Genomic DNA, 26191 nt, shown 5'->3' on the forward strand with positions numbered 1-26191 from the left:
TCCTTTTCCTATTTGGAACCAGTCTGTTGTTCCATGTCCAGTTCTAACTGTTGCTTCCTGACCTGCATATAGGTTTCTCAAGAGGCAGGTCAGGTGGTCTGGTATTCCCATCTCTTTCAGAATTTTCCACAGTTTATTGTGATCCACACAGTCAAAGGCTTTGGCATAGTCAATAAAGCAGAAATAGATGTTTTTCTGGAACCCTCTTGCTTTTTCCATGATCCAGCGGATGTTGGCAATTTGATCTCTGGTTCCTCTGCCTTTTCTAAAACCAGCTTGAACATCAGGAAGTTCACAGTTCACATATTGCTGAAGCCTGGCTTGGAGAATTTTGAGCATTACTTTACTAGTGTGTTAGATGAGTGCAACTGTGTGGTAGTTTGAGCATTCTTTGGCATTGCCTTTCTTTGGGATTGGAATGAAAACTGACCTTTTCCAGTCCTGTGGCCACTGCTGAGTTTTCCAAATTTGCTGGCATATGCCATGTTAAAAAAACCCCAAAGATTTAAAAAATTAAATATGAGAAGCTAAAGGTAATTTTCTTAATTTAAAACTGTTATTTAAGATAAGCATCCCTCCAATTTAAGTGTTCTCTTTTTATTGTAAAGCATCCTACAGTTAACAAAGATTCCCATATTTTTTTCACAACAAAGTCCAGGATGCACACATAGTTCCAGGCAGGATAAATCCAATGAACATGCCGAGATACAAAGAAATCAAATTTACAAAAATTAAAGACAAAAAAATGTTAAAAGCAACAAGGGAAAAACAACAAATAATATACAAAGGAACTCCCATAAGATTATCAGCTGATTTTTCAGGAGAAACTCTGCAGGCCAGAAGGGAGTGGCATGATATATTTAAAGTGATGAAAGGGAAGAACCTACAACCAAGAATACTCTACCCAGCAAGGCTCTCATTCAGAGATGGAGAAATCAAAGCTCTACAGACAAGCAAAAGGTAAGAGAATCCAGCACCACCAAACCAACTTTGCAACACATGCTAAAGAACTCTAGGCTGGAAAAAGACCGGCAACTTAAAACAACCTTGTACATATGTAGACTGCTATACCAACACCTCACAGGAACAACAAACCTCAAAATTACAATAGATACACACACAGAAAAGTAAAAGCAACCCAAACACAACACTCAAGATGGTGATCAAGCCACAAGAGAAGAAAACAAAAGAGGAAGAGAAGGAAAAAGACCTACAAAAACAAACCTGAAATGCTTAATGACAATAGGGAGACACATATCAGTAATTACCTTAACCGTAAATAGACCAATGGTCCAACCAAAAGACACGGACTGGCTGAACGCATACAAACACAAGACCCGTATATATGCTGTCTACAAGAGACTCACTCACCTCAGACCTAGGGACGCATATGGATTGAAAGTGAGGGGATGGAAGAGGGTACTCCATGCAAATGGAATCAAAAGAAAGCTGCAGTAGCCATTCTCATAGCAGACAAAACAGACTTTAAAATAAAGACTGTTGTAAGGTTCAACAACAACAAAAACACTACATAATGATCAAGGAATCAATTCAAGAAGGAGATAAAACAATTGTAAATATATATGCACCCAACACAGGAGCACCTCAATATATAAGGAAAATAGTAACAACCATAAAGGGAGAAACCGATAGTAACAGTAATAGCGGGGGACTTTAGCACCCTACTTTCATCAACAGACAGAACATCCAGGCAGAAAATCAACCTTAAATGACCAGTTAGACCAGGTGGTCTAAAGTATAAATAAAAGCATTCCACCCAAAAGCACGCTCTTCTCAGGCACAGGTGCGGTGTTCTCTATGACTGACCATGTGCTGGGCCACAAGGCGGGCCTTGGGAAAGTTAAGAAGATTGAAATCATATCAAGCATGTTTTCTGATCACAACACTGTGAGATTAAAAATAAATTACAGGAAAAAGCTATAAAAATCACAAACGTGGAGGCTAAACAATATGCTACTAAACAACCAATGGATCACTAAAGAAATCAGAGAAGAATTCAAAAATCTATCATGTTTTATACACACACACACACACATACATATACATATGATCTAACTGCTCCAACATTAAAGCAGTAAACATTTTGGTTAAGTTTTTAAGCTATCAAAGTTTGAGAACAGACAAACGGGAAGTGAACGTTCTAATGATGGGAGAAGAATTAAGAAAGTGATTGCAAACCCATCATTAATTTACAAGTTTATGAATGTGTTCCAGTTAACAGGGGGAGCCAGAAAAGGCTCCTAACCCTGTGAGAAAATTATTTCATTGAAAGGCTTGTTTCAAGTCACAGAACGAGCATTCACTGCCAATACGGTGCAATTGAGCCATACTAACGTATGAAAATGTAAGCTTAACAAATAGATAAATCATAGGGAAAGCATTTTGTATGTTATAAAAACAGACCCTTAAAGCAGAGAACTTTTAAGTTTTTCCACAATACCTAGGAAAGTACCTGATACATAATAGCTGTTGAATGACCGAATGAACAAGTCTTCTTTACAAAGGCTGAGGTTCTAGAGCACAGCCTCGCGGCCCTTCCCCGTCCCGAAGATGCAGGGAGCACTGCACTGAGTCTGGGGAGCCAGGGAAGCCACCTGCACACAGAGGTGAGCACCCATCCGGCCCGGCCACTCATTACAAGACACAGGGCGAGCGATGTGACCACGGGCGGTCAGCGTCCTCATGTGTAACCTGGTGGCTGTGATAAATGAAGCTTTGCAGCTGCTTCAAGTTCAATGGTTTCTTAACTTTAATCCACTCATAACTCCTTTCAAAAGGCAGTTTTCTAAGACCACTTAAAGTATGATGTGGTGTGTGCAATTTTTGCTTCTTAAAATCCTACAGAAGCACACTTATGATGCAAAATCAGAGACACACACACACACGGCTCTGATCCCGGACACATTCCTACTTTAGGACAGTACATGAAGTAGCATTAGGTGGAAGCAGAAGCTTTAAACTACTAACAGCAAACAAAACATCTAACTTTAGAAAAAGACAGACATACATTATTCCATGTTCTAATTTCTACAGAGTACTCTAGTGGTCAAATCCCCATGTATGAGGTTCACCTTACTTTGTAGTAAAGGACGCCGTCATTAAGCTGCCCCCACTCCTGGGCATCCGCACGTGGCCCTGTCTCCCCGCACTCACCATGAGGCCACGACCCAGTGACGGGCGGGCAGACTGGTACCTGGACGCTGGGCTCACAGGCCCCTTGCACCTGCCTAGACTCCGCCTACTCATACTGACCATCATCATCACAGAATTTCTTACCATATGATAAAAATAAAAACTCAATGGGTCCAAAATCCTTCCTGAAGAAATCACTGAAATTAACATAATATCAGACTGTGGGAGACAGGAGGTTAGTAAACCCTCTCACCTGGGAAAGCTTATGCCTGGCTAGGTTTGCTCCCCTCTCGCCATGTAACGTGTAAACGGGCATGTATTGCACGGAACCGGAACAAGTCCCATAGTCGTCCTCGTTTTCCTGCACCCGAAGAGATACACGAGTGGTTATTCTAAAGTACTCATTTCATTACTAAGGTTTTTCAATTAATAGACAGTATCTGATACAGTATGGTAAAACCAATACAATATTGTAATTAACCTCCAATTAAAATTAAAAAATGTATATTAAAAAAATAGTATCTGATACAGATGCAAATAACAAAATTAACACTTGGAGTGTAAGTTTAAAAAAGCTATTTAGGAAGAAAATGCATTTTTATATATTATTAACTAAAAACCTCCAAAATAATCTCTGACTTTTTTGAACAATTTGAATAGAGTTTATATGAAGCCCATTCACGCTCCAGTACTACAATGAAAGTTTTAAATAGTTTCTTCTCTCCAGAGGTAGAAATTTAAAACATAACTGATAAAATCTTCAAAAATATACTATGTAATCAACTCAAACACATATACACATACCTATACCTATTCACATATATGTGACATTCATAGATTCAAATACACCTCCTTTGTACATTAAGAACATGCTTCAATTTAAAATAGCTACTATTGGAAAGATCCGGTAAAGCCCAATGATGACATTCCTGCCTTAATTCTGCACCAGAGATCATCTTTAAACAAAAAAAAAAGTCTCAGCTTGAAGCAAGAATTTCAATTTTGATATCAAGGCAATCAACTTTATGAAGACATACACCCAGTTAAAGCACCTTTGAAGCTCTCACCACCTCTGTGATAAAATATGCAAACGGTAAAGAGATTGTTCAGGGGGTGTGTACAGAATGGCAGATAGCTGCCATGGGGCTTGTTATGAAAAATGCATCCTTGAACAAAGGGGCTAAGCACATTTCAAAAGTCATTAAAAACATAAACCCCATGTGATTTGTGCAGGATAAGCTTCACACTAACACAGGAACTCAGGTGGAATGCGACGCGCTGGACGCACCTTGTGTCTAAGCTTGCTCTTCACCTCCTTTATCCCCTGCTTTGCGTGATTCTTGGCCTGGAAAACGACAACACCGGTGTCTGCTCAGCGCAGTTCCATCAAGTTTAAGGAATAAGTGTACAAGGTCCCACTGAATGAAAATTACTAACTTGTCATGTTACACAGAAAAAGAAGAACCTATCATCTAAAACTCTGTTTTCAGGGACCCATTCTACCCACTATTACACCTGAATGAGGTGGGGAAAGCATCAGTCTGTTTGCACAGGGATCATCCAAAGGCTAGCAGTTAGCCTACTCTGCCTCTGAGGCTATTAAAAACACCAGAGACCACGAGATGCCCATTGCCTAGCCATAACTTGGCCTGACAAATGGGGAAGGAAAAGAGAAAGCATGTCACAGCAGCGGGGTATTTTTGGGCAAACGTTTGGACTTTAAGAAATCCCTGCAATGATGCAGGAGACCCAGGTTTGATCCCTGGGTTGGGAAGATCCCCTGAAGGAAATGGCAACCCACTCCAGCATGCTTGCCTGGGAAATCCCATGGACAGAAGAGCCTGGTGGCCTGCAGTCCATGGGGTCGCAAAGCAAGTTTTCCTGAATCCCAATCAGCTCCTAAGAATCTCCTACAGAGACAGAGGCACAGACACAAGTGCCCAAATAGAGGGAGGCCCACAGGCCCCGTGGAGCACAGAAAAGGCAGAGAAGCCTTGTGGTGGGGCTGAGGGACTTTTTTTGATGAGAACTAAAAGATTCTGATGCTGGGAGGGATTGGAGGCAGGAGGAGAAGGGGACGACAGAGGATGAGATGGCTGGATGGCATCACTGACTCGATGGACGTGAGTCTGAGTGAACTCCAGGAGTTGGTGATGGACAGGGAGGCCTGGCGTGCTGCAGTTCATGGGGTCACAAAGAGTTGGACACGACTGAGCGACTGAACTGAACTGAACTGAATTCCTAATCTAAAATAAACATGTAGGATGATTTAGAGGTGGATAGAAGCCAAGGAAAGGAGGTCCCAGGCAGCAGGGACGGATTGTGAAGGATGAAGACACAGCAGAGAACGTCCTGCACCCATGGAACGAGAAGGATCTCAGACCTGGAGACGCCAGGGCTGGGGGCTTCAGGCAAATAAACCAGGACGGGAAGGGCCAGGTCTGAAGGGTCTTGGCGATCAGAGCAAAGAGACTTCCATTTTGTTCATTATTTACTTGCTATGGTAGCTCCTGGTATTGTTATTATTTTACTATAAGCCATGGGGTATCAATGGGGAGTTTTAACTTTGGAAAGTCAAAGGACCTTTGAGGCAAGAGAACTTGTCATATTTAAAAAAAATTTTTTCTAGTTAAGCCTGAAGTACACAATGAGAATTTAAAGTACGTTGTTAAATAAAAGAATCAAATCTTTTAAACTGTCACTTCATTGTGGACTGTTTCAATCTGAGGGCACAATTTTGCAGATAGCTTTGAAATAAAAAGCATTTTTAAATTATCTGAAAGAAACGCCCTGCCTAGACAATGATACAATTTTAATAATTGAGTTTGCTTTGGTCAATATTAACTCTAAATTTATTTAAAGGAAACCAGAAAATATTCTAGATTTAAGTGCATATCATCTAAGAAAATGTTATAAAATTTTATCAACAGAATTCTTAAACATCAAAAGAGAACTTACAAATTTATACGCTGTTCGTACAGCAGGGCTTGCTTTGGTCATTGCTGTGTTGAATAGTGCACCTCCTTTCTGCAAAGGAAAAACAGAAACATGTTCCTAAAAATTTGGGGCCCGATTGTCCAGAAAACAAAGCATTATTGATAATATAGAATTAAGAGCTTTCTCATGGCTTAAAGAAAGACCTACATAATTATGTCATGTTAAATGTTTTCAAGCTTTTATATATGCTATAGTAACTCCATACAAAATGTACACATTCTCCTCTATTCTTTTAATTGATGGAACACAATCCTTTCATCTTTGTGGTTTAGGCAGACGTAGACAATGTGACCAGTATACATATATATGTGTGTGTGTGTGTATAAAGCTTAATAAAAAATAAATACAATCAACTGTTTCTGAAATGTTTTAGTGTTCGGCAATGAAGTCTCAATCTGCGCAAGAGAGTTATGTTTTAAAAGCATCACGTTAACAAAAGCACATTACCAGAAATGATAAAATCCCCATCAAGCCCTACCACTCCATCTAACTTCATCTTTCGGAATATATTATAAGGTGACAGCAAAATCACGATTTTCAAATCAAGCTATTTATCTTGAAAAATAGAAACACAAAAGCTTTCCATTTAAAAATTTTCTTTATAAATAGCAACAAACTATAAGCATAAAAATGTTTAAAGTGTGAGAAAATATAGAAACCTTTAAAATATTGCCCATAAACAGCATATATAAACAGTAGACCTGAACTGAACATTTTTCAATATCATTAAAGTGGGGGAAAAAAAAAGAAACTGTGAAGGTTTATTATTACCTTGACTGTATGCACCCATTGCTGATAGGACTTCGAGTTCCCTGGAATACATAAAAATAAGATGTCAGGAATATCTGATCAAAAATAAATCCATAAACCAAACTTCACCAAGAACTAGTATTTCCAAGATTTTAGCAGGCAAATTTTATTTATCTGCAATGTTGTAAAAGAAGCAATTCATTGTAAGAACTATTAATAATAAATGCTCTAATTCTTAGGAACATAGTAACTAGCATTTTTAAGAATAGATACTTTTTCTTTACTCACATAAGAAGATAATATGTTAAAGTATTCTTTCATTGTAATACTACTTTCAGAGGGGAAAAAAATAACCTTTTGAAATCCAAAATTCCTACATCTTTTAAAATGATTTTTCAGTATTTATGGCATTTTGTAAAAGTTTGGCTCTTTTACACAATTAGGATTATCTTAAAACAGTATTTAAAGTACATAAGGAAAGGAAAAAACCAGAAGGAAATTTAGCAATGTAAAGAATCTTGAGGACAAAAAAGATTCTTCTATGGTTGTTAGACATCGGTATTAACTGATAGCAAATTTTACTTTATTGCAATTAACCTGCAGAATACTGCAGAAAATACTGTCTAGTTGTAAATCCAAACTGGAAAGGCACGACCCCAGGGAGATATGGCAGTAGCTCGTCATGGCTATTAGAAAGTTCAAATGCAGGCATGACCAGTCCAGTACAACCAGCAATCATATATATTTGGCTCCAAATATGCTAATTCATTTAATCAATAAGATGATATAAGAAGGCAAAAAAAGGGAACACAACTAGTCTAAAGTAATGTTTGTATCAACTGACTTCAGTCAGATTTCCTCTACCTTCCTGGTTGTTTAAACCTTAAATATTCCCACAAGAAGAAACAAAGTCCCAAAGGCTACTCAGACTGACCGCTGGGTACAAAGGAGCCTGTGTGTGGTTGTGGCTTCTTAACAAACACGTCCCTCACTGTTATAACACAGAGGCAGAGGGTCCTTAGGCCGAGTACCTTTCCAGCAGATACCTTTGCATCCCTAACCAGCATCAGGCCAAAAACATCCAGCTCTGGATCCACTCTTGAACTTAACATTTTTCACTAATTTCAAAGAAATATCAAGAAACAACTCCTATTCTGAAAAATGCCTCTTACTCTCTTCTTTCAGAAAAGACACGGGACTGCACTGCACCCTTCCTGGAAGAATAAACATGGGGGAAATAATACTTTCCTAGCCTTGTGAAATGATTATAGCAAAATGTATCTATCTAAAATAGACCATATAAAAACAACCTTCAGTGCTTAAAGGGCATGAGTTTCAGATGGTATGTGGCCTTACCAAAAAAAATTTTAACCTTTCTCTTGTAAAATGATGAAAAAAAAATCCTGGTTATTCTATTCATTTATATCTCAAGGAGATTCTATCAACAACATAAAATAAGCATTATGTCTTTATCCAGATTATTCATACAGGTTTACTTCTCTATTCAAAGTTCTCATCAGTTCATATACTTTTTACTTCTCTACTAAAAATGGTTGTATAGAAATCACATATTTATAATTTGGTTATTATTCGTGGTATTCTGGAAAGTGTTTTATTTCATTTCCCAAAATGAATTTAAGAAAATGGAAAAACACCAACTACTCTGTGATATCTATTTAGCATCCTGGAACATGTGTCACTCCAGAAAACATATTTTTAAACCTCTGAACCGCAAAGAAAATAACTATCATAAAAGTTCAGAGTAGTCACAGAAAGGTCAGTGTCTAGAGGAACAGTCGTGAGGAATCAAAGGAGCTCCTCTTCAGCTCTTCATAGGTTGTTAAATGTTTTTACCTACGTTATGCCTCTTAAGTCGCACCCTTCTACTAAGAAACAGGCAAAGCAGGTGGACGAGAGGGCAGGGGGCTTGGCGGCCAGCGGGTCAGGCCAGCCTGCCCTGGGACACCGAGCGCTGGGACCGTCTGCCACCCGGCAGCTGCGATGCAGGCGTGAGCCAGCACGCGGCAGCACCCCCGCCGTCGGTCACGGGACACGCGGCCCGCCGGGCGGGGACACTGGGGCTCTGAGGTGATACTCTGCCCACGCTCACAGAGACGGCAACTGGGGAAGAATCTTAGTATTTACTCTCAGTTCATCAGTCCTTCAGCTTTCAGGATTGCTAAATAAAATATAAGGTGAATCATACAGAGCTTTCCTCCGCGTCACTTCAGAAGAGGCTACGTTAGAAAGGGCAGGGGGCGGCCGCCTTGAGGGGAAACGGCTGAGAGAGAGAACCACTCAGTAATAACGTGTGATCACGGGGTTCCAGGCAAACAGGAAGTCCCTAAATACACAGCTTAAGGTAACAGAAAAACAGGTGGTACAATTTAGGTAGATTCCTATCAAAAAATATTTTAAAAGGCTAATTGTCTCTTTTAATTCTAGAGCTTTTAAGACTGAAGACACCTATTTCCATAAAATTTATGAGACAAGCACACTATTCTCTGATAATGTGTGTTTTAAAAGGCTATATTTTCTTCTCAAAAAATAAATCTGAATGCCAGGAAAAACACACACACACAAAACCTTAGTCTTTCTTTTAAAGTAACTGGATTGTAGAAATAGTAAGCATTATTGAGGAAATTCTTAACATTGTTCTTGTTAATCAAACAAGTGATTTTCTCACATTCAAGGACAAAATATCTTGGTGTCTCACTTGTGCAAAGTCTTTCTTTTCAAATATATTTGCTTAAATTCCAGTAATCTGTTGTTACTTATCAAAAAATGTAAATTGTCTAAATTGTTCAGTGAGGCCAGAAAAACGCCACTGAAACTCATGATTACTACCACCCCTTCAGATTCCTTTGGTTACCAGTCAGTAAAGAAAGAAACAGGATCAAATAAACCCAAGACTGACCAGACTCTGCTGGGGCCTAATGAAGAGACAAACGCTATTGATGCGGACAGTAACCGCACACTCCATATAAAATCAACCTGAAAATGTGTCTACTTTTTAAAGTCTAGAAAACGAGGTGTGGATTTTTAATATCTATTTTTTTATTTAATAAAATTTTATTTAACCAAACTATCAGGTATAAAGCAAAGTGCAGCATACTGTACAGCCAACATCTTACAATAACTTCGAAAGTGTGAAAGTATTAGTCGCTAAGTCGTGTCTGACTCTTTGTGACCCCAAAGAGTCTCTGGACTGTAGCCCGCCAGGCTCCCCTCTCCATGGAATTCTCCAGGCAAGAAAAATGGAGTGGTTGCCATTCCCTTCTCCGGGGGATCTTCCCAAACCTGGGATCGAATCTGGATTCCTTGCATTGTAGGCAGATTCTTTACCGTCTGAACCACCACGGAAGCCCCGAAAGGGTACTGTGGTGGTTTGTGGTTTTTTTTGGCCAAACAGCGAGGCTTGTGGGATCTTAGTTCCCAAACTAGGGATGAAGCCCATGACCCTGGCAGTGAAAAGGCAGAGTCCTAACTAGGCTGCCAATGAATTCGCTAATAATAACTTTAAATGGAGTATAATCTATAAAAATACAGAATTACTATGTTATACACCTGAAATGAATACAACATCGTAAATCAATTTAAAAAATTATGGGGGGAAAAATAAACATGTTCTTGACTCAATATTCCTTAGCTGCTTTTCACAGATCGTTATTTGTGTTGATGTAATGGCTCCTTCATCCTACTTGTGGCCTCTCTGATGACCTCTGAACCCCATGACATTCTTCTCTTTACATATTTCCGAATATTCTCTTCCCTTTCTTCTCAGGAGAAGATGGGTCCCACAAAAGGGACCAGGAGTAACATGGATTTCCTAAACAGTTCTGACCAGGCCGGGGTTTACCAAGACAGAGAACAGTTTTGGAAAACTCCCTGCGTTCATGGCCCCTAACCACAGTTCTAGATTCAACATGAGCGGACATGTTCTGTGTGGGGCCGGCCTGCTCTGTGTTTCCAGCCAGAGCCACAGTGACGACAGGGCTCCACCATACGCGTATTCACACTACCAGGAGCACATGCACGTAGCACCAAAAACAGCACGTAAACCGCCACATGAATGGCCCGGGGGTGGGGGGGATGAGAGGCTTGTCTAAAGTTTCTCAGTAATTTTTGCTTAGAGCAACATAATAATTCCTTCGACTCCAGTGACTGTTGATTTCTCCTATAGTGATCTTCCTGAGGGATATATATATATATATAAAATATATATATATATATATATAAAATATATATATATAAATATATATATATATATAAAATCTTCAAAGGCTAATCAAAAGAGACAGGAATTTTGCTTTTATCCATCAGAGCAGAGAAGCCCTGAGTACTGCTCTTGTTTACTAAAGGCCTTCTAATTAAAACAATCTCTTATCATAAGAAGGCATATATCACAGTTATTAAAGCGAGAGCTTTGAAGCCAGGCAGTCACGTGTGACCTTGGGCAAGTTACCGAGGTGGGTGCCCTCAGTAAAATAAGGATGCTCAGAGTCCCTCCTGGGCGCTGGGAGGGTTAAGTGAGATAATATTTGGAGAGCTCTTAGAAGAGCTTCTGCCGCATACTAATTCAGGAAGCATGAACATTAATCATCATTTCCACTGTAACAAGGAGAGAAATGAAAAAGCTACAACAGTTTACTTTTTGAAGAACAGTTCAGTATCTCAGACCTATTCTTTCTCACAAGAGTAGTCCAGATAAAAAATGTTTCAGCTGACTTCTAGGAACTATTTTTTGGACCCTTATATACACATATATCTCATTAGTAAGAACACTGCTAATTTTTATTATTCGTCTATTCAAATCTTAATGATTTTGCTTTATTTTCTTCTAAGATGAATGTCTCTGTCTCTCTAAGATAACAGCTTAAAATGTAACAATTAGAAAATCACACGATCACCAGGCATAATTTTTTCAATGTACTTTCTTGCTACACCTACTGAAATGCTGCTGTTGATTTTTACTCGCTCAGTCCTGTCTGACTCTTTGTGACCCTAACCCGCTAGGCTCCTCTGTCTATGGGATTTTCCAGGCAAGAATACTGGAGTGAGTTGTTATTTTCTTCTCCAGCGTAATCTTCCTGACCCAGAGATCAAACCCAGGTCTCCTGCATTACAAGTAGATTCTTTACCACTAGCCACTGGGAAGCCCCAAACTTACTGAAATGAATGCTTTCCTTTTGGATCAGTACTGGCTCCCCAAAAGTAAAAGAAGTGTTCAAAACCTTTTTTCATTTTAAGAAAAAACAACAAAGTGGCTGGCATTAAGTTGTACTGAAAGTGCAGCAGTCTCTAAATCAGCGGCTAACTGGTGATAAATATTCTTCTATTCTTCTTTAAACAGTAGGACCTTTCATGAAAAAATTTGGTGACCCTCCTCCCACCATAAAAGCCACCTACGCTCTCCTCTGTTACTGAGGTCTGCAGACCAAGGGTGAAGACTACAGAATTTACTACACAAAAGGATCTTAGTTCCACCCCATTACTGTCACACGGTGTCATCCCCAATTCCATACAGGATACCAGCCCCACGAGTCATAACGATAATGAGATTGCAGTTATGTAAATACTCAGGAGGTGCTGCAAGCAATTTGTCCATGAGCTGACAATATTCTGCTTGTCTGAGGTGAAAAGTAAAAAAGCCTTATTTTAACACAAAAGTTCCATTGAGGCTAAATTTTCTGCCGTGAGCTGAGGAAAGCAAGGGGCTTCTGAAGGACTGCATGTTCAGCTCACTTGCTAGGTCAAGGAAACTAAGTTTTTCCCCAAGCTGAAAGCGTTCCATAAAACGCAACCCTACTTGCATCAGAGGGAGGTCCACAGCCACTCAGATCACCTGTACCTCTTGCAGTGAAAAGCGATCTCAACAGTTTTTGTATTTTTGTGGTGAAAAAATAAATTTTATTTAAGATTAAAGTTAAATTTTGGGAGATTTGTAGATAAGTACTAATTATTCTTTGTCTTTTCACCTTTTATTTCTCAATTGTAACAACTATTTACTTACACACAGACTAAAGATTTCCTTCCCGCTGAATTAAACCTATAGACAACTAGGTCGGGGGGAAGCACTATTGCTGCTGCTGCTGCTAAGTCACTACAGTCGTGTCCGACTCTGTGCGACCCCAGAGACGGCAGCCCACCAAGCTCCCCCGTCCCTGGGATTCTCCAGGCAAGAATTCTGGATTGGGTTGCCATTTCCTTCTCCAAGGAAGCACTATTACCACCCCGTGAAAATGAACACACAGGATTATTCACTTACTTCGTCCCAAATCTAGAACAGCGTCTGGTACATAGGAAACACTCAGCAAATACTGGCTGAAGGAATGAAGAGGACTCTTAAGGTTTCAAGCAAAACTGTCTGCCAGGGTCAGGACTAAGTACTAGATCACCAAGTACAGAGTCAGGTGCCAGATCATCAAGTGCAGAGTCAGGACTAGGTGCTGGATCATCAAGTAGAGTCAGAACTAAGTACTAGATCACCAAGTACAGAGTCAGGACTAGGTGCCAAATCATCAAGTACAGAGTCAGGACTAGGTACTAGATCACATGCAGAGTCAGGACTAGGTGCCGGATCATGAAGTACAGAGTCAGGACTAAGTACAGGATCATCAAGTGCAGAGTCAGGACTAGGTGCCAGATCATCAAGTATAGAGTCAGGACTAAGTACGGGATCATCAAGTGCAGAGACAGGACTAGGAGCCGGATCAAGTGCAGAGTCAGGACTAGGTGGCAGATCATCAAGTACAGAGTCAGGACTAAGTGCCGGATCATCAAGTATAGAGTCAGGACTAGGTACCGGATCATCAAGTACAGAGGACTAGGTACTGGATCATCAAGTACAGAGTCAGGACTAGGTACTGGATCATCAAGTATAGAGTCAGGACTAAGTGCCGGATCATCAAGTACAGAGTCAGGACTAAGTGCCAGACCATCAAGTACAGAGTGAGGACTAGGTACGGGATCATCAAGTGCAGAGTCAGGACAAGGTGCCAGATCATCAAGTATAGAGTCAGGACTAAGTGCCGGATCACCAAGTACAGAGTCAGAACTAGGTGCTGGATCAAGTGCAGAGTCAGGACTAGGTGCCAGATCATCAAGTACAGAGTCAGGACTAAGTACGGGATCATCAAGTGCAGAGTCAGGACTAGGTGCTGGATCATCAAGTGCAGAGTCAGGACTAGGTGCCGGATCATCAAGTACAGAGTCAGGACTAGGTACCAGATCATCAAGTACAGAGTCAGGACTAAGTGCTGGATCATCAAGTATAGAGTCAGGACTAAGTTCCGGATCATCAAGTATAGAGTCAGGACTAACTATGGGATCATCAAGTGCAGAGTCAGGGCTAGGTGCCAGATCATCAAGTATAGAGTCAAGACTAGGTACGGGATCATCAAGTACAGAGGACTAGGTGCTGGATCATCAAGTGCAGAGTCAGGACTAGGTGCCGGATCAAGTGCAAAGTCAGGACTAAGTGCTGGATCATCGAGTGCAGAGTCAGGACTAGGTGCTGGATCATAAAGTGCAGAGTCAGGACAAGGTGCCGGATCATCAAGTATAGAGTCAGGACTAGGTACTGGATCATCAACTACAGAGGACTAGGTGCTGGATCATCAAGTACAGAGTCAAGACTAGGTGCTGGATCAAGTTCAGAGTCAGGACTAGGTGCCAGATCATCAAGTATAGAGTCAGGACGAGGTGCCAGATCATCAAGTATAGAGTCAGGACTAAGTACGGGATCATCAAGTGCAGAGTCAGGACTAAGTGCCGGATCATCAAGCGCAAAGTCAGGACTAGGTACCGGATCATCAAGTGCAGAGTCAGGACTAGGTGCTGGATCATCAAGTACAGAGTCAGGACTAGGTGCTGAATCAAGTGCAGAGTCAGGACTAGGTGCTGGATCATCAAGTGCAGAGTGAGGACTAAGTACCAGACCATCATGTGTAGAGTCAGGACAAGGTGCTGGATCATCAAGTATAGAGTCAGGACGAGGTGCCAGATCATCAAGTACAGAATCAGGACTAGGTACTGGATCAAGTGCAGAGTCAGGACTAGGTACTGGATCATCCAGTATAGAGTCAGGACTAGGTGCCGGATCATCACGGACCAAGTACCCGTTCCTAAGTCATTCATTTCCTAGATACTACAACACAGTTTCAATTACTGACATTTCAAACAATGTAACTGCTCAATTATATTACAGTTAATTATATTAAATAAAAGTGGGATGTCACTAATATGTGTCACACATGCAAAATGAGATGCCTCCTCCCACATCTTTAAGTGAGCACTTATCACCCAGACAAGGGTAAGAACATGGGACAGTAAACTGAAAAGTCTGTTCCTAAATGCTGCAGGGGCCTGCAGAGCGAAAAAAAGAAAAAAGGTAGACTTCTATAAAGACACTCTTACTTAAAAATGCCGCAGCAGATGTCATGTTCAGACCCGTCTTTCTGGATTATGTTAAAAGCTACTACGGGCACCACAATCTCAGTTCCCTAATTCTTACTCAAGTAGTATTGATAAATATCATTCGTATTTCTCTAGCAGAGAAAATTAGTCAGGAGGAACAAACTAACTGCATTTCTGTGACATTTTTTTCCAGTCGTATTAAGAGACTATCCAAGCAAACCACTGCCAGCTCATGAGACCATCTGAATGCCGAGCATAACATATCAGGCAAAGTAAGTCAACACTACAGTTCTTTATAAGATAAACTAATGTATCGAAGCCATCAGATATTTATGAGAAAATGGTAGTTTACAAAGTAGACATATGTGCCACAGGTGCAAAAATCATAGATAACTGTTATTCAGAAAATGGACAGCCACACTGGAACTAGTCTTTACCTCCACAAAAGCCACCGGAAGTGATCTCTTCTTCAAATGCATCAGAGAAACCCTTTCCTGCATTTAGTTTTGCCAGTCGACCATCGATAAACTGAAATTAAAACATGTCAAATATGTTAACTGTCATTTACTTCATAAGATTAGACTTTTACTTACACCAAAAGTACTAGAAGCAGACACGTACACATGTATGTGTATAAACACAGATACAGAACAAGAAAACGCAGACCGCTGAGACAGCAGGTGGACCATAAACAGCAGCCGGTTAAGACAGACCCCATCAGTAAATAAAGCAATGTGGACACAAAGACCACAGCCCCTGGGAGGGTCTGCACAAGGCTTGCCGGCAGCCGAACCTTGGCCTGGGGAAGCTGAATCCACCCCCAGGCCTCAGTGTTCTCAGTATTTGCTTCAGGACATGGCTGCACACATTAAATTAACACAGGTTTATTACGGTTACGTAAGCATCCAAAAAATGTTAGATGTTACTATTTTGAAGTTGATATTAACTTTATCCAGTAAAATAAAACACTCCAGATCTAAACTACTGGTCCTAAAGGGTAAGAGCACCAGGTAGGTCTAACCACTTAATAATAAAACAAATGTAACTTCACAATTCCCAGCAAACGTGTTGATCAAATGATCAAAACTATGATTATGAATATGAATATAATTCAGGTTAATTCATGTTGACTTACAGGAAGTTACCTTAAACAATATTTTTCAGCATTCTGAAAGGAGAGATGGGGGTGGGAACTCAAAAGCTACCAACAGTACCCAGAGATCCTCTTCCAAACACAGCCCACCGTCTGCTCTGCCCCGTTTCCACCCTGCTCCTATACACACAGCAAAGCAGAATCTCAGGGTTTCAGAAAATATCCTTAGGGGATCATCTTGTTGACCAGCTCCCGGCATAAACCAGTGACATGTTTTACACACACGTGTGTCACTGGCACTTGGTTAGTTTTATATTGTTGGTCTGGCGCACCGGACGTGTGTGTTGCTTAGATTATGAAAAATCTTATAAATGTTTTGTGGTTTCCCCACTCATGATGATGGTGAATTTAAGGCTCCATTGCATGAGAGCCAAAGGCTGACATAAGGAAGTCTTCAGTGATGTCTGAAGAACAGACTTGAGACTGAGGATTAACGTAAGAGGTTCCTCTTCATCTTAAGAGAATTAATTAATCCTAGCCATGATTTTTTCACCCTATAAATTTAAAGTTTAGATAAATAAGAGACCTTGACTTCTAAAACCTTCTCATGGTCTGCCCTGGTTTTCTGGTTAAATGGTTAAAGGACAAAACTAACCGAGAGGAGGGGTGAGGTCCGTGTCATTCCCGGGCAGAAACTGGAGGCCACTAACCGCGGGGCGGCGGTTACGACGCTGAGACAGAAATCTCTTACAGACCCAAATTAGGAAAGCATGGCCAATGACCCAACAGCTTCCTGTGCAAAATGACGTTTAACTGCCTTTTTACCGTAGAATGGTTTTGGCCAAGAACATGGTAAAATGAGTTTAAAGCGACATAACCTAAAAAGACATGGCCATGGCATTTTTGCCAAGAGTATGAGCTGCTCTCATAAAAATGAGAACTGAGAGCAGGGCCCGTAGATGACCCATTTTAACACCCGCATCATGCTTGGCTCGGAGGAGGTACCGAGACTACAAACGAATGTGAATGTGGAGTCTGGTGTTTGAGAGGTTGCCTCTCACTGCCATTGTTAACTTTATGATCTCAGGCAGCCTGCCGTCTCTGAGACCGTCTCCCCTTCTGTAAAATGGGAGTAACAACACAGAAACGTCTGATGGGGTTTTGTGAGAGTTAGTTACCAAAGGGGAAAGGTGAGGGATAAATCAGGAATTTGGGATTAACAGATACACACTATTATACATAACATAAACAAACAAGGACCTACTGTATAGCACGGGGAACTCTACTCAATATTGTGTAATAACCTATAAGGAAAAAGAATCTGAAAAAGAGTAGATACATGACTGAACTGCTGTGCTTGTACACCAGAAACTAACAACGCTGTGCATCAACCATACTCTTAAAAAGTTAAATGATCACATTTAGTGCCCGTGGTGCAGGCAAAGAGTAAACGTTAAATATTCAAGTCCACTTTCCCCACCACCTCCACCCTTCCTGTCGCAAACTCCTGCACTTCCTGAGAAGGGGTCACGGCCCCTTGCGTACAGGCCGCTTTAATGCCCAACACGTAAGTGGAAATAGATGCTTACCGAGGGACGGAACACACAGAAATGATCCTAAAGGGCACACACTTCACGTGGTTTAAGAGTTAAATAGTTGTAATGTGTGGAATTACTCATTTCATCTTGTGCTAAAAGGCAGTAGCTTACAATCCTGGGTGTCTCTGCTACTACCTACAATAAACAGTTAATTTGAAACTAATGTAGTTTAAAACGCCTGCAGTATTTGACTTACACACATTTTCAACACAGTATGATAAATCAAACTAAAGTGATCTAATGTGATGGATTTTGAAAAAATAAGGTGAAGCACAATGATAAATTTAAAGTAATACATTACTGACAAGTGGAACAAACTAAGACATCCTTTTAAAGGACTTAATTTGCCTTAAAAGATTAAGACTACAAGACTTTTTAAAAGGTTTTCATTTTTGTGTTTACTGGAAATAATCCATTCATTTTAGTTTGAGTGGAACAGTTCAAGTCTAGAAAGAGATAAATCTCAAAACTATTTACTGATGATGCATTTTTGAGCATGACTAATTACTTTGTGTTACTAAACTAGTGATTTGAGCTAATAGAAATGCACCACTTGGTAAAATGCCCCACGTTATCACTGACTTTGTAAACAATCCTCTCAGTGACTGACACTTATCAACATACACACTTAATGAAAATGTTCTTAAAAGGTTGATTGTGTGCACACACTCATATACACATTACACACACACACACACACATACACCAACGCAGACCCCCAGGAATAACTGAGAAGAGATATTAATGGAGAGGAATGCTGAACCTAACAGTTCTCTAAACGCCTTTTTATATTTTTGATTCAATAACAGCTTTTTTTTATTTTCCCAAGTGGGGTTGGCTCACGGTCACACCACTCTTGTAACTGGAGCGTTTCATAGTAGGTGAAAACAGTAGCTACCGCTGCAGACAGAGAGGTAATTTTGAACTAAACAGCATTACTTGCAGGAAAAGCAAAGGCTACACAACACGTATCGCTTAGCAAATGTATTCAAGACATACATTTTGGAAGAATTAGCTAAGAATGGCAAGTAATAACAAGTAAAACTGTAAATAACAATGGAGGTACTTCAGATATAAGATAAAATTAGGTTGCAAGTAGGTTTTTAAAAGAATGCATGAGTATGCTTTAAGATAATGCTTTTTACGTAAATCTTAATATTTTGCTTTTTGTTCCAAAAGGAAAAATTAAAACCTGGAACTAAACATGCGAAACAACCTCACAAAACTTAAAAATCGTAGTTGGAAATCTCAAAAAAAGTTCACAGGCCTAATTCCACAGAATAGATTCCAGAATTTAATTATGAAAAACAGATGAAATTTATTTAATAAGAATAAATATATTCCTTAAAATCAATAACATCATCCCCTCTAAGTCATCAACAATCACAAGAAGTGGATCTGGTTAATCCTTAGGATGTGATCTTAAGATGGTATAACAGGTTACAAGATAAGTGTAATTAGGCAGCAAAACTGCTTCCTGCTGCCTCTTTTTGATACTGACATCACTTAGGTTTTCTGAAGTGTCTTTATCTTCAAGTAACTATCTGAATAGGAGATCGAGTGAATCCAAAGAAACTACGCGCTGCTGTAGATGCACTTCAGTTTGCACTACCGTCTAACGGAAATGAACATGCACCACTCCAACTTCTGAAACACAATGTAAGATGAACGTTATAAGAATACAATAAAACATAAAGGACACACTTCGATGGCAAGCTTCTTTACAAAAAAACATAAAAAATATGTTCTGATGAGATTCCCAGGTTAAACTTGAATAGTAGGCTGGAGGACCACCGGGAATGTATCTTTCCTCTGAGAGACAAAGTATGGGTTTCTCTTAATACTTTCATAACTTCACTACTCAGCCCATTACTGGCATTTAGTCCCAAAATCCAAAACAAGCTGTGCTACTAATCTGTGTTCTAATGACTGCAGTACTTCAGACATACGTCCCATAAATATTTAATTGCAATCAATCCATCAAATCTCTGAGGATGACAGTGATTAAATTTCAAGATTCTTCTATCATTTTAAGAGAAATACGTGATTTTTCAGTTAAAAGCTCGTAAGAAGGTTGTCCTGAGGAGAGGGGGCCAAACGAGGACGGGGAGCACTGACTTCAGAGCCCAAGTGGCAGTCTGGTCCCGGAAGCAAAGCAGCAGGGTCGCATGTGCGACACAGCACACAGATCTGCACACCCGCAAGAGCCTCCTGATGAAAGTGAAAGAGGAGAGCGAAAATGTGGGCTTAAAACTAAACATTCAGAAAACTAAGATCATGGCATCTGGCCCCATCACTTCATGGCAAATAGACGGGGAAACAATGGAAACAGTGCGAGACTTTATTTTGGGGAGGCTCCAAAATCACTGCAGATGGTGACTGCAGCCATGAAATTAAAAGATACTTGGTCCTTGGAAGAAAAGCTATGGCCAACCTACACAGCATATTAAAAAGCAGAGACCATTACTTTGCCAACAAAGGTCCATCTAGTCAAAGCTATGGTCTTTCCAGTAGTCATGTATGGATGTTAGAGTTGGACTGTGAAGAAAGCTGAGTGCTGAAGAACTGATGCTTTTGAACTGTGGTGTTGGAGACTCTTGAGAGACCCTCAGACTGCAAGGAGACCCAACCAGTCTGTCCTAAAGGAAATCAGTCCTGAATATTCATTGGAAGGACTGATGCTGAAGTTGAAGCTCCAATACTTTGGCCATGTGATGCAAAGAACTGACTCATTTGAAAAGACCCTGATGCTGGGAAAACTTGAAGGGGGAGGAGAAGGGGACGAGAGAGGATGAGATGGTTGGATGGCATCACCAACTCTATGGACATGAGTTTGAGCATGCTCCAGGAGTTGGTGGTGGACAGGGAAGCCTGGCGTGCTGCAGTCCATGGGGTCGCAAAGAGTCAGACATGACTGAGCGGCTGAACTGACTGACACTCCTTCGCCTGAAGAAAAATGTTGTTCAGTTGCTAAGTCCAACTCATTATGAACCCATGGACTTCAGTGCACGAGCCTCCTCTGTCCTCCACTGGCTCCCAGAGTTTGCTTAAATTCATGTCCACTGAGTCAGTGATGCCATCTAACCGTCTCATCCTCTGCCATCCCCTTAATTACCATGTCTCAAAAATTTACTTATTAGAAACCCTTTTTGAGCACAAAGATAACGAATAAAGTCTTGAGAGCTAGAGAAAAATCATTTTTAATAAATCAGAAATCTTTAGAAATTAAAGTAAAAATTTAAATACAGTAAAAAAAATACTTTCAAAACATATTAATTTCTTATGGATCTTTAACATTTCCTTTCTATATAATACTTTGGGGTTAAAAAAAAAATAAGTTGTCTAATTTAAATATTTCTTCTTACACAGGCTCAGTAAACCTTGACGGGTTAGTGAGAACCACACTGAAGTACTACAATAAATTAAATCATCAGATACTTACAGACATGTGCTAAATGCCAGGCCTTCAGTTCGTAGCTATATATAAACACAGACTGCAATAAGTAGGAATAAGGTAGGTCAGCTTAAAGCTAAACCAAGAGAATGAAGTATGTAAAGGGACAGAAATAAACTATTATTTTTATTCCATTTCAAGGACTGGGTAATCACATGACTGAAGTGTACTAAATTAGACCACCATGGTACAAGGAATAGAAAAACACTCTGAAGGGTATAAAATTTACCACTCAGTGCAATTTATCATTAGAACCAGTAACTCAACGGGACAATAGTCCTTCTAAAATATATCAACAGACATGAAATAATTTGCAACAGGATTAAGTCTTTTGAACTTCATGACCACCAGACAATGAACTCGTTCATTCATTCAATAAACTTTTAATTGAGTATTTACCATATGTTGGGTTCTCTTTTAGATGTGTGAAGACCAGAAATGAGTGAAAGAGACAAAGATTCAAGCCTTCATAAGATTTAAGTATCTAGTGTTGGGGGATGGCGTGGCAGGGCACAGAGCAGAATGCATGAAATAATAAATGCAATAAGTGACATAATATGTCAGAAGGGGATGAGTGTGGAAAATAAAACAGAACTGCTAGGGGAGCTCGGGGGTGGGGGGCAAGGAGCTTTCAGGTATGGACAGTGAGGTCCAGGGGAGATGTCACGATGAAGACAACGCCTGAGCCAAGGCTAGAAGGCAGGGAGGCAGCGGGCCTGGGGTCAAGCAGGGAAGCAGACCCAGGAAACGGGGCTCCCGGCATCAACACAGGGCAGAGCAGGCTGGCGGGGAGCGAGCACCCGGGAGGCCCGCACCGAGGCCCAGGGATCCAGGGATGAATTGAGCAAGTGTGAGGCCGGTGCTCTCCTGAATTCACAACCTAACATCTCAACAGCACTCTGGGCAACCCCTTTCCTCTCCAGCCCACTCACTCTCCATCTACTCTGCATCTCTGCTCCCCTTAAAGGTCCAACGGCCTCCCCCTCTCTTCAGCTGATGACCCTGCTTCCGAATCCCATTGATTAAGAAAAAGAATCTAAAGCAACTGAAGGAGGCGTTCTGCCCACACCAGGCACCACCTCTCCTCCAGCCGCACGCCGTGTCGGCTCCGCGGAGGCCAGCTCCTCGCCCGGCCCACAGACTCGTGTGCTCCTCCTGACCCCACGTCTTCTCCCGCTCTGTCCCTGTCGATGCTCCTCCTTAGAGGACAACTCAGACCAGCCGCCAGCACTGCCGTCCCCACGCCCTCCTCGCCTGCCCCGTAGTCACACGGGCTCCCTACCTCCCCAGCAGCGCTGCGCCCGCTGGGGCGTACCATCTCCACGTGACCGAGCCCAGAGATCAGGTCCAAGTTCTCCCCTGATACAGCCTGTCACCAGCATCTGACAGAGCCGGGCCCTCCTTCTCTCCTTGGCCCCAGAGGTAACTGAACCCTCTCCTGAGTCCGGGGTCGCTCACTCAGCCCTCCTCTTTGGTGGCTGCCCTCTGCTCCTCCCCGGCCCCTGCGCCGCCTGTCGTTCCCATTTATACACTCCCCTGGCCATCTCACTTGGTCTCCAGTCCAATGACTCTAGACACTACCATCTATCTACACGCTGATGACACCCACATGCATATGTTAGGTCTAATTTTGGCTTCTGCCTCTTTATCCATTTGCCTAAAGTGAAAGAAAGTGTTAGTCATCCAGTCGTTATCTGACTCTTTGCAACCCCATCAACTATAGCCTGCCAGGCTCCTCTGTCCACGGAATTCTCCAGGAAATAATGTTGGAGTGGACTGCCATTCCCTTCTCCAGGGGATCTTCCCGACCCAGGGATCAAACTCAGGTCTCCTGTACTGCAGAATCTTTACTGTCTGAGCCACCAAGGAAGCCCCGGATCAATGTCTTGTTTGGATGTCTAACAGACATTTCAGACTCATCATGTCCAAAACTGAATGCTTATTCTTCCCCCTAAATTTCTCCTCTCCACAGTCTTGCCCATTTCAGAAAAATTAACATACATCCTGCCAGTTTCTTGGTTGAGAAATCATGGATCCATGGATTCTTGACTCCTCTTTCTCTCACCCTTCACATTAATCTTTCAGTGCACCCACTGACTTTATCTTCAGAACAGATCCACATCTGACCTCACATCTTCCATGGACCAGATGCAAACTGCCATCTCTGCTCACCCAAATTACAGCACAGCCTTAGATATCGTTCTTCTGCTTCCACGTCTGACCACCCTATAGGACACTGCTCAAATGCCACATTCTCCCTGAAATCTACCCAACTAATAAGCTACTTTAGTTGGACTTCCCTTGTGGCTCAGCTAGTAAAGAATCCGCCTGCAATGCGGGAGACCTGGGTTCGATCCCTGGGTTGGGAAGATCCCCTGGAGAAGGGAAAGGCTACCCACTCCACTATTCTGGCCTGGAGAATTCCATGGATTATACAGTCCATGGGGTTGCAAAGAGTCAGACACGACTGAGCAATTTTCACTTCACTTCAAGCTACTTTAAGCTGCAATCCCACCCTGACCCCTGGTGATCCTCCTTTCCTGTTTTATTTTCTTTTCCACAGTACTTATCATCTCTGAACATGCTACATAATTTAGTTAACTTATTTTCAGTCCCCCTCATATAGAAACACAGAATTCACAACATCAGAAATTCTCTTCTGTCTTGTTCTCTAATGCAACCCAGCACCCAGAACACTTCCTAGGAGAGCAGACACGCAAATACACTGTTGAATGAGAAGAGAAACAAAGAACACTTAGACGAGTGCTTCTAAAATACAGTGTGCGTATCTTTATGGTGTGTGCATGCTTAGCTGCTCAGTCATGTCTGACCGACTCTTCTGCGACCCCATGGACTCCATGCATCCCCATGCGACGCCAGGCTCCTCTGTCTATGGGCTTTCCCAGACAAGAATACTAGAGCGGGTTGCCATTTCCTCCTCCAGGGGATCTTCCTGACCCAGGGGTTGAAACCACGTCTCCTGCATCTCCTACACTGAGAGGAAGATTCTTTTACCGTTGCGCCAATCGATAAGCCCCATTTTTATGGTATTTCATTAATAATGTAAATTTCTGGGTTTTAGTCCAGTACCCCTAAATCACAAATTTGAAGGTGAGTGTCAAGGACATGCATCTTTAATAGACTTTCCAGCTAAATCGTCTGCAGGAGGTCTGGGAACACACTTAGAGAAACAACATTTAGGATACTACTCGAAATTCATCAACAAAGGATACCGAAAAATGTATTCCTAGTCCTAATAAGTTCCCTCCTGACACACTCCTTCTCTCTACCAGTAAGTGTCTGCATTTTCTCTAGGGCAAATGTTACTTTTCCACATTATAAAATATGTGCTTGAAACAGTTACCATCTCCCGTCCACTCATATGTCAACTATTTCCTAATACTCCAGAACGCTCGACTCTTCAGCACTGCTGATGCATGTGCTGCTCTGAGCTACAGATGACGTCCCATAAATAACAAACTCTCATGCTTCTTTCAAAAAAGATTAACAGGAGAATGGAGAGATGTATAAGAATGTATTATTTATGTTAAAAGCTTTCTAAAGTCTCCAACTAACATAAAGCAAAATATGTTACTTTTGACTGCTTTTGTCCAATACCTTATTAAGTCAGAGAAACTAGGTCATGGCACAAAATACAGAGCACTGAGGGTCTCAGAGAATGCCCACTTTCACATACTGCAGCATCAAGTGGCTCTAGGTTGGGAATCACAGACACCACTCAATGAAAAACACAGGAACACCTGACTCCTACAATTAAAGGATTTTTGCAAATGAGCTCCATTATATTCAATTTTTCAAGTTCTTCATCTACCAAAATCATAAAGACATTTTGCTGCCTATTCCTTTAGAAAGATGGTAACAATAACCCTGAATACGAGACAGCAAAAGAAACACTGATGTATAGAACAGTCTTTTGGACTCTGTGGGAGAGGGAGAGGGTGGGATGATTTGGGAGAATGGCATTGAAATATGTATAATATCATATATGAAACGAGTTGCCAGTCCAGGTTCGATGCACGATGTTGAATGCTTAGGGCTGGTGCACTGGGATGACCCAGAGGGATGGTATGGGGAGGGAGGAGGGAGGAGGGTTCAGGATGGGGAACACATGTATACCTGTGGCAGATTCACTTTGATATATGGCAAAACCAATACAATATTGTAAAGTTAAATAAAATAAAATTTAAAAAAAAATAGCGGTTTTTATTTGGTTTCTTTATTTAACAAAACTAAGTGTCTATTATATACTAGAATGCCTGTGTTGAGTAACGTGAAATGGAGAGAGACAGTGCGGGCAGAGGAGACAGGGAGGCGGCCAGCACATGTGACTTTATTCCTTATTTACCCCTGGGCAGACGGGGGCTCTTAGCTGCTGTGTCTAAGTCCCAGGCTTCCCCGGTGGCTCAGGAGTAAAGGACCCGCCTGCCAATACAGGAGACGTAGGCTCAATCCCTGGGTTGGGGGATCCCCTGGAGAAGAAAATGGATACCCACTCCAGTTTTCTTGCCTGGGAAATGCCATGGACAGAGGAGCCTGGTGGGCTAGAGTCCGTGGGGTCACAAAGAGTCAGACACAACTGAGCACATCCAAGTCCTAACTTTACCACATGCTACTGTGGACACTCTCAGCAAGTTATTTCAGCTCCCCATAACTAAGGTTTACAAAGTGCAAAGTGGCAGTAATAACGTATGACATGCTATGGCCACT

General features: G+C 41.4%; 1 protein-coding gene across 4 annotated transcripts in view; it reads right to left on the bottom strand.

The window, feature by feature from the left end:
- DENND1B (DENN domain containing 1B) overlaps nucleotides 1–26191 on the bottom strand; it is a 271452-nt gene that overhangs the window by 35581 nt on the left and 209680 nt on the right. For all 4 annotated transcript variants that reach the window (XM_055583140.1, XM_055583139.1, XM_055583138.1 and 1 more), the window contains 5 exons: nucleotides 15756–15846; nucleotides 6922–6962; nucleotides 6112–6180; nucleotides 4442–4498; nucleotides 3407–3514 (listed from right to left, as the gene is read on the bottom strand). In XM_055583140.1, the coding sequence (XP_055439115.1) occupies nucleotides 3407–3514; nucleotides 4442–4498; nucleotides 6112–6180; nucleotides 6922–6962; nucleotides 15756–15846 (366 nt within the window). The remainder of the gene's footprint in view (nucleotides 1–3406; nucleotides 3515–4441; nucleotides 4499–6111; nucleotides 6181–6921; nucleotides 6963–15755; nucleotides 15847–26191) is intronic.

The sequence above is a fragment of the Bubalus kerabau genome, chromosome 5 (assembly GCF_029407905.1).
Source record: "Bubalus kerabau isolate K-KA32 ecotype Philippines breed swamp buffalo chromosome 5, PCC_UOA_SB_1v2, whole genome shotgun sequence".
NCBI lineage: Eukaryota > Metazoa > Chordata > Mammalia > Artiodactyla > Bovidae > Bubalus > Bubalus kerabau.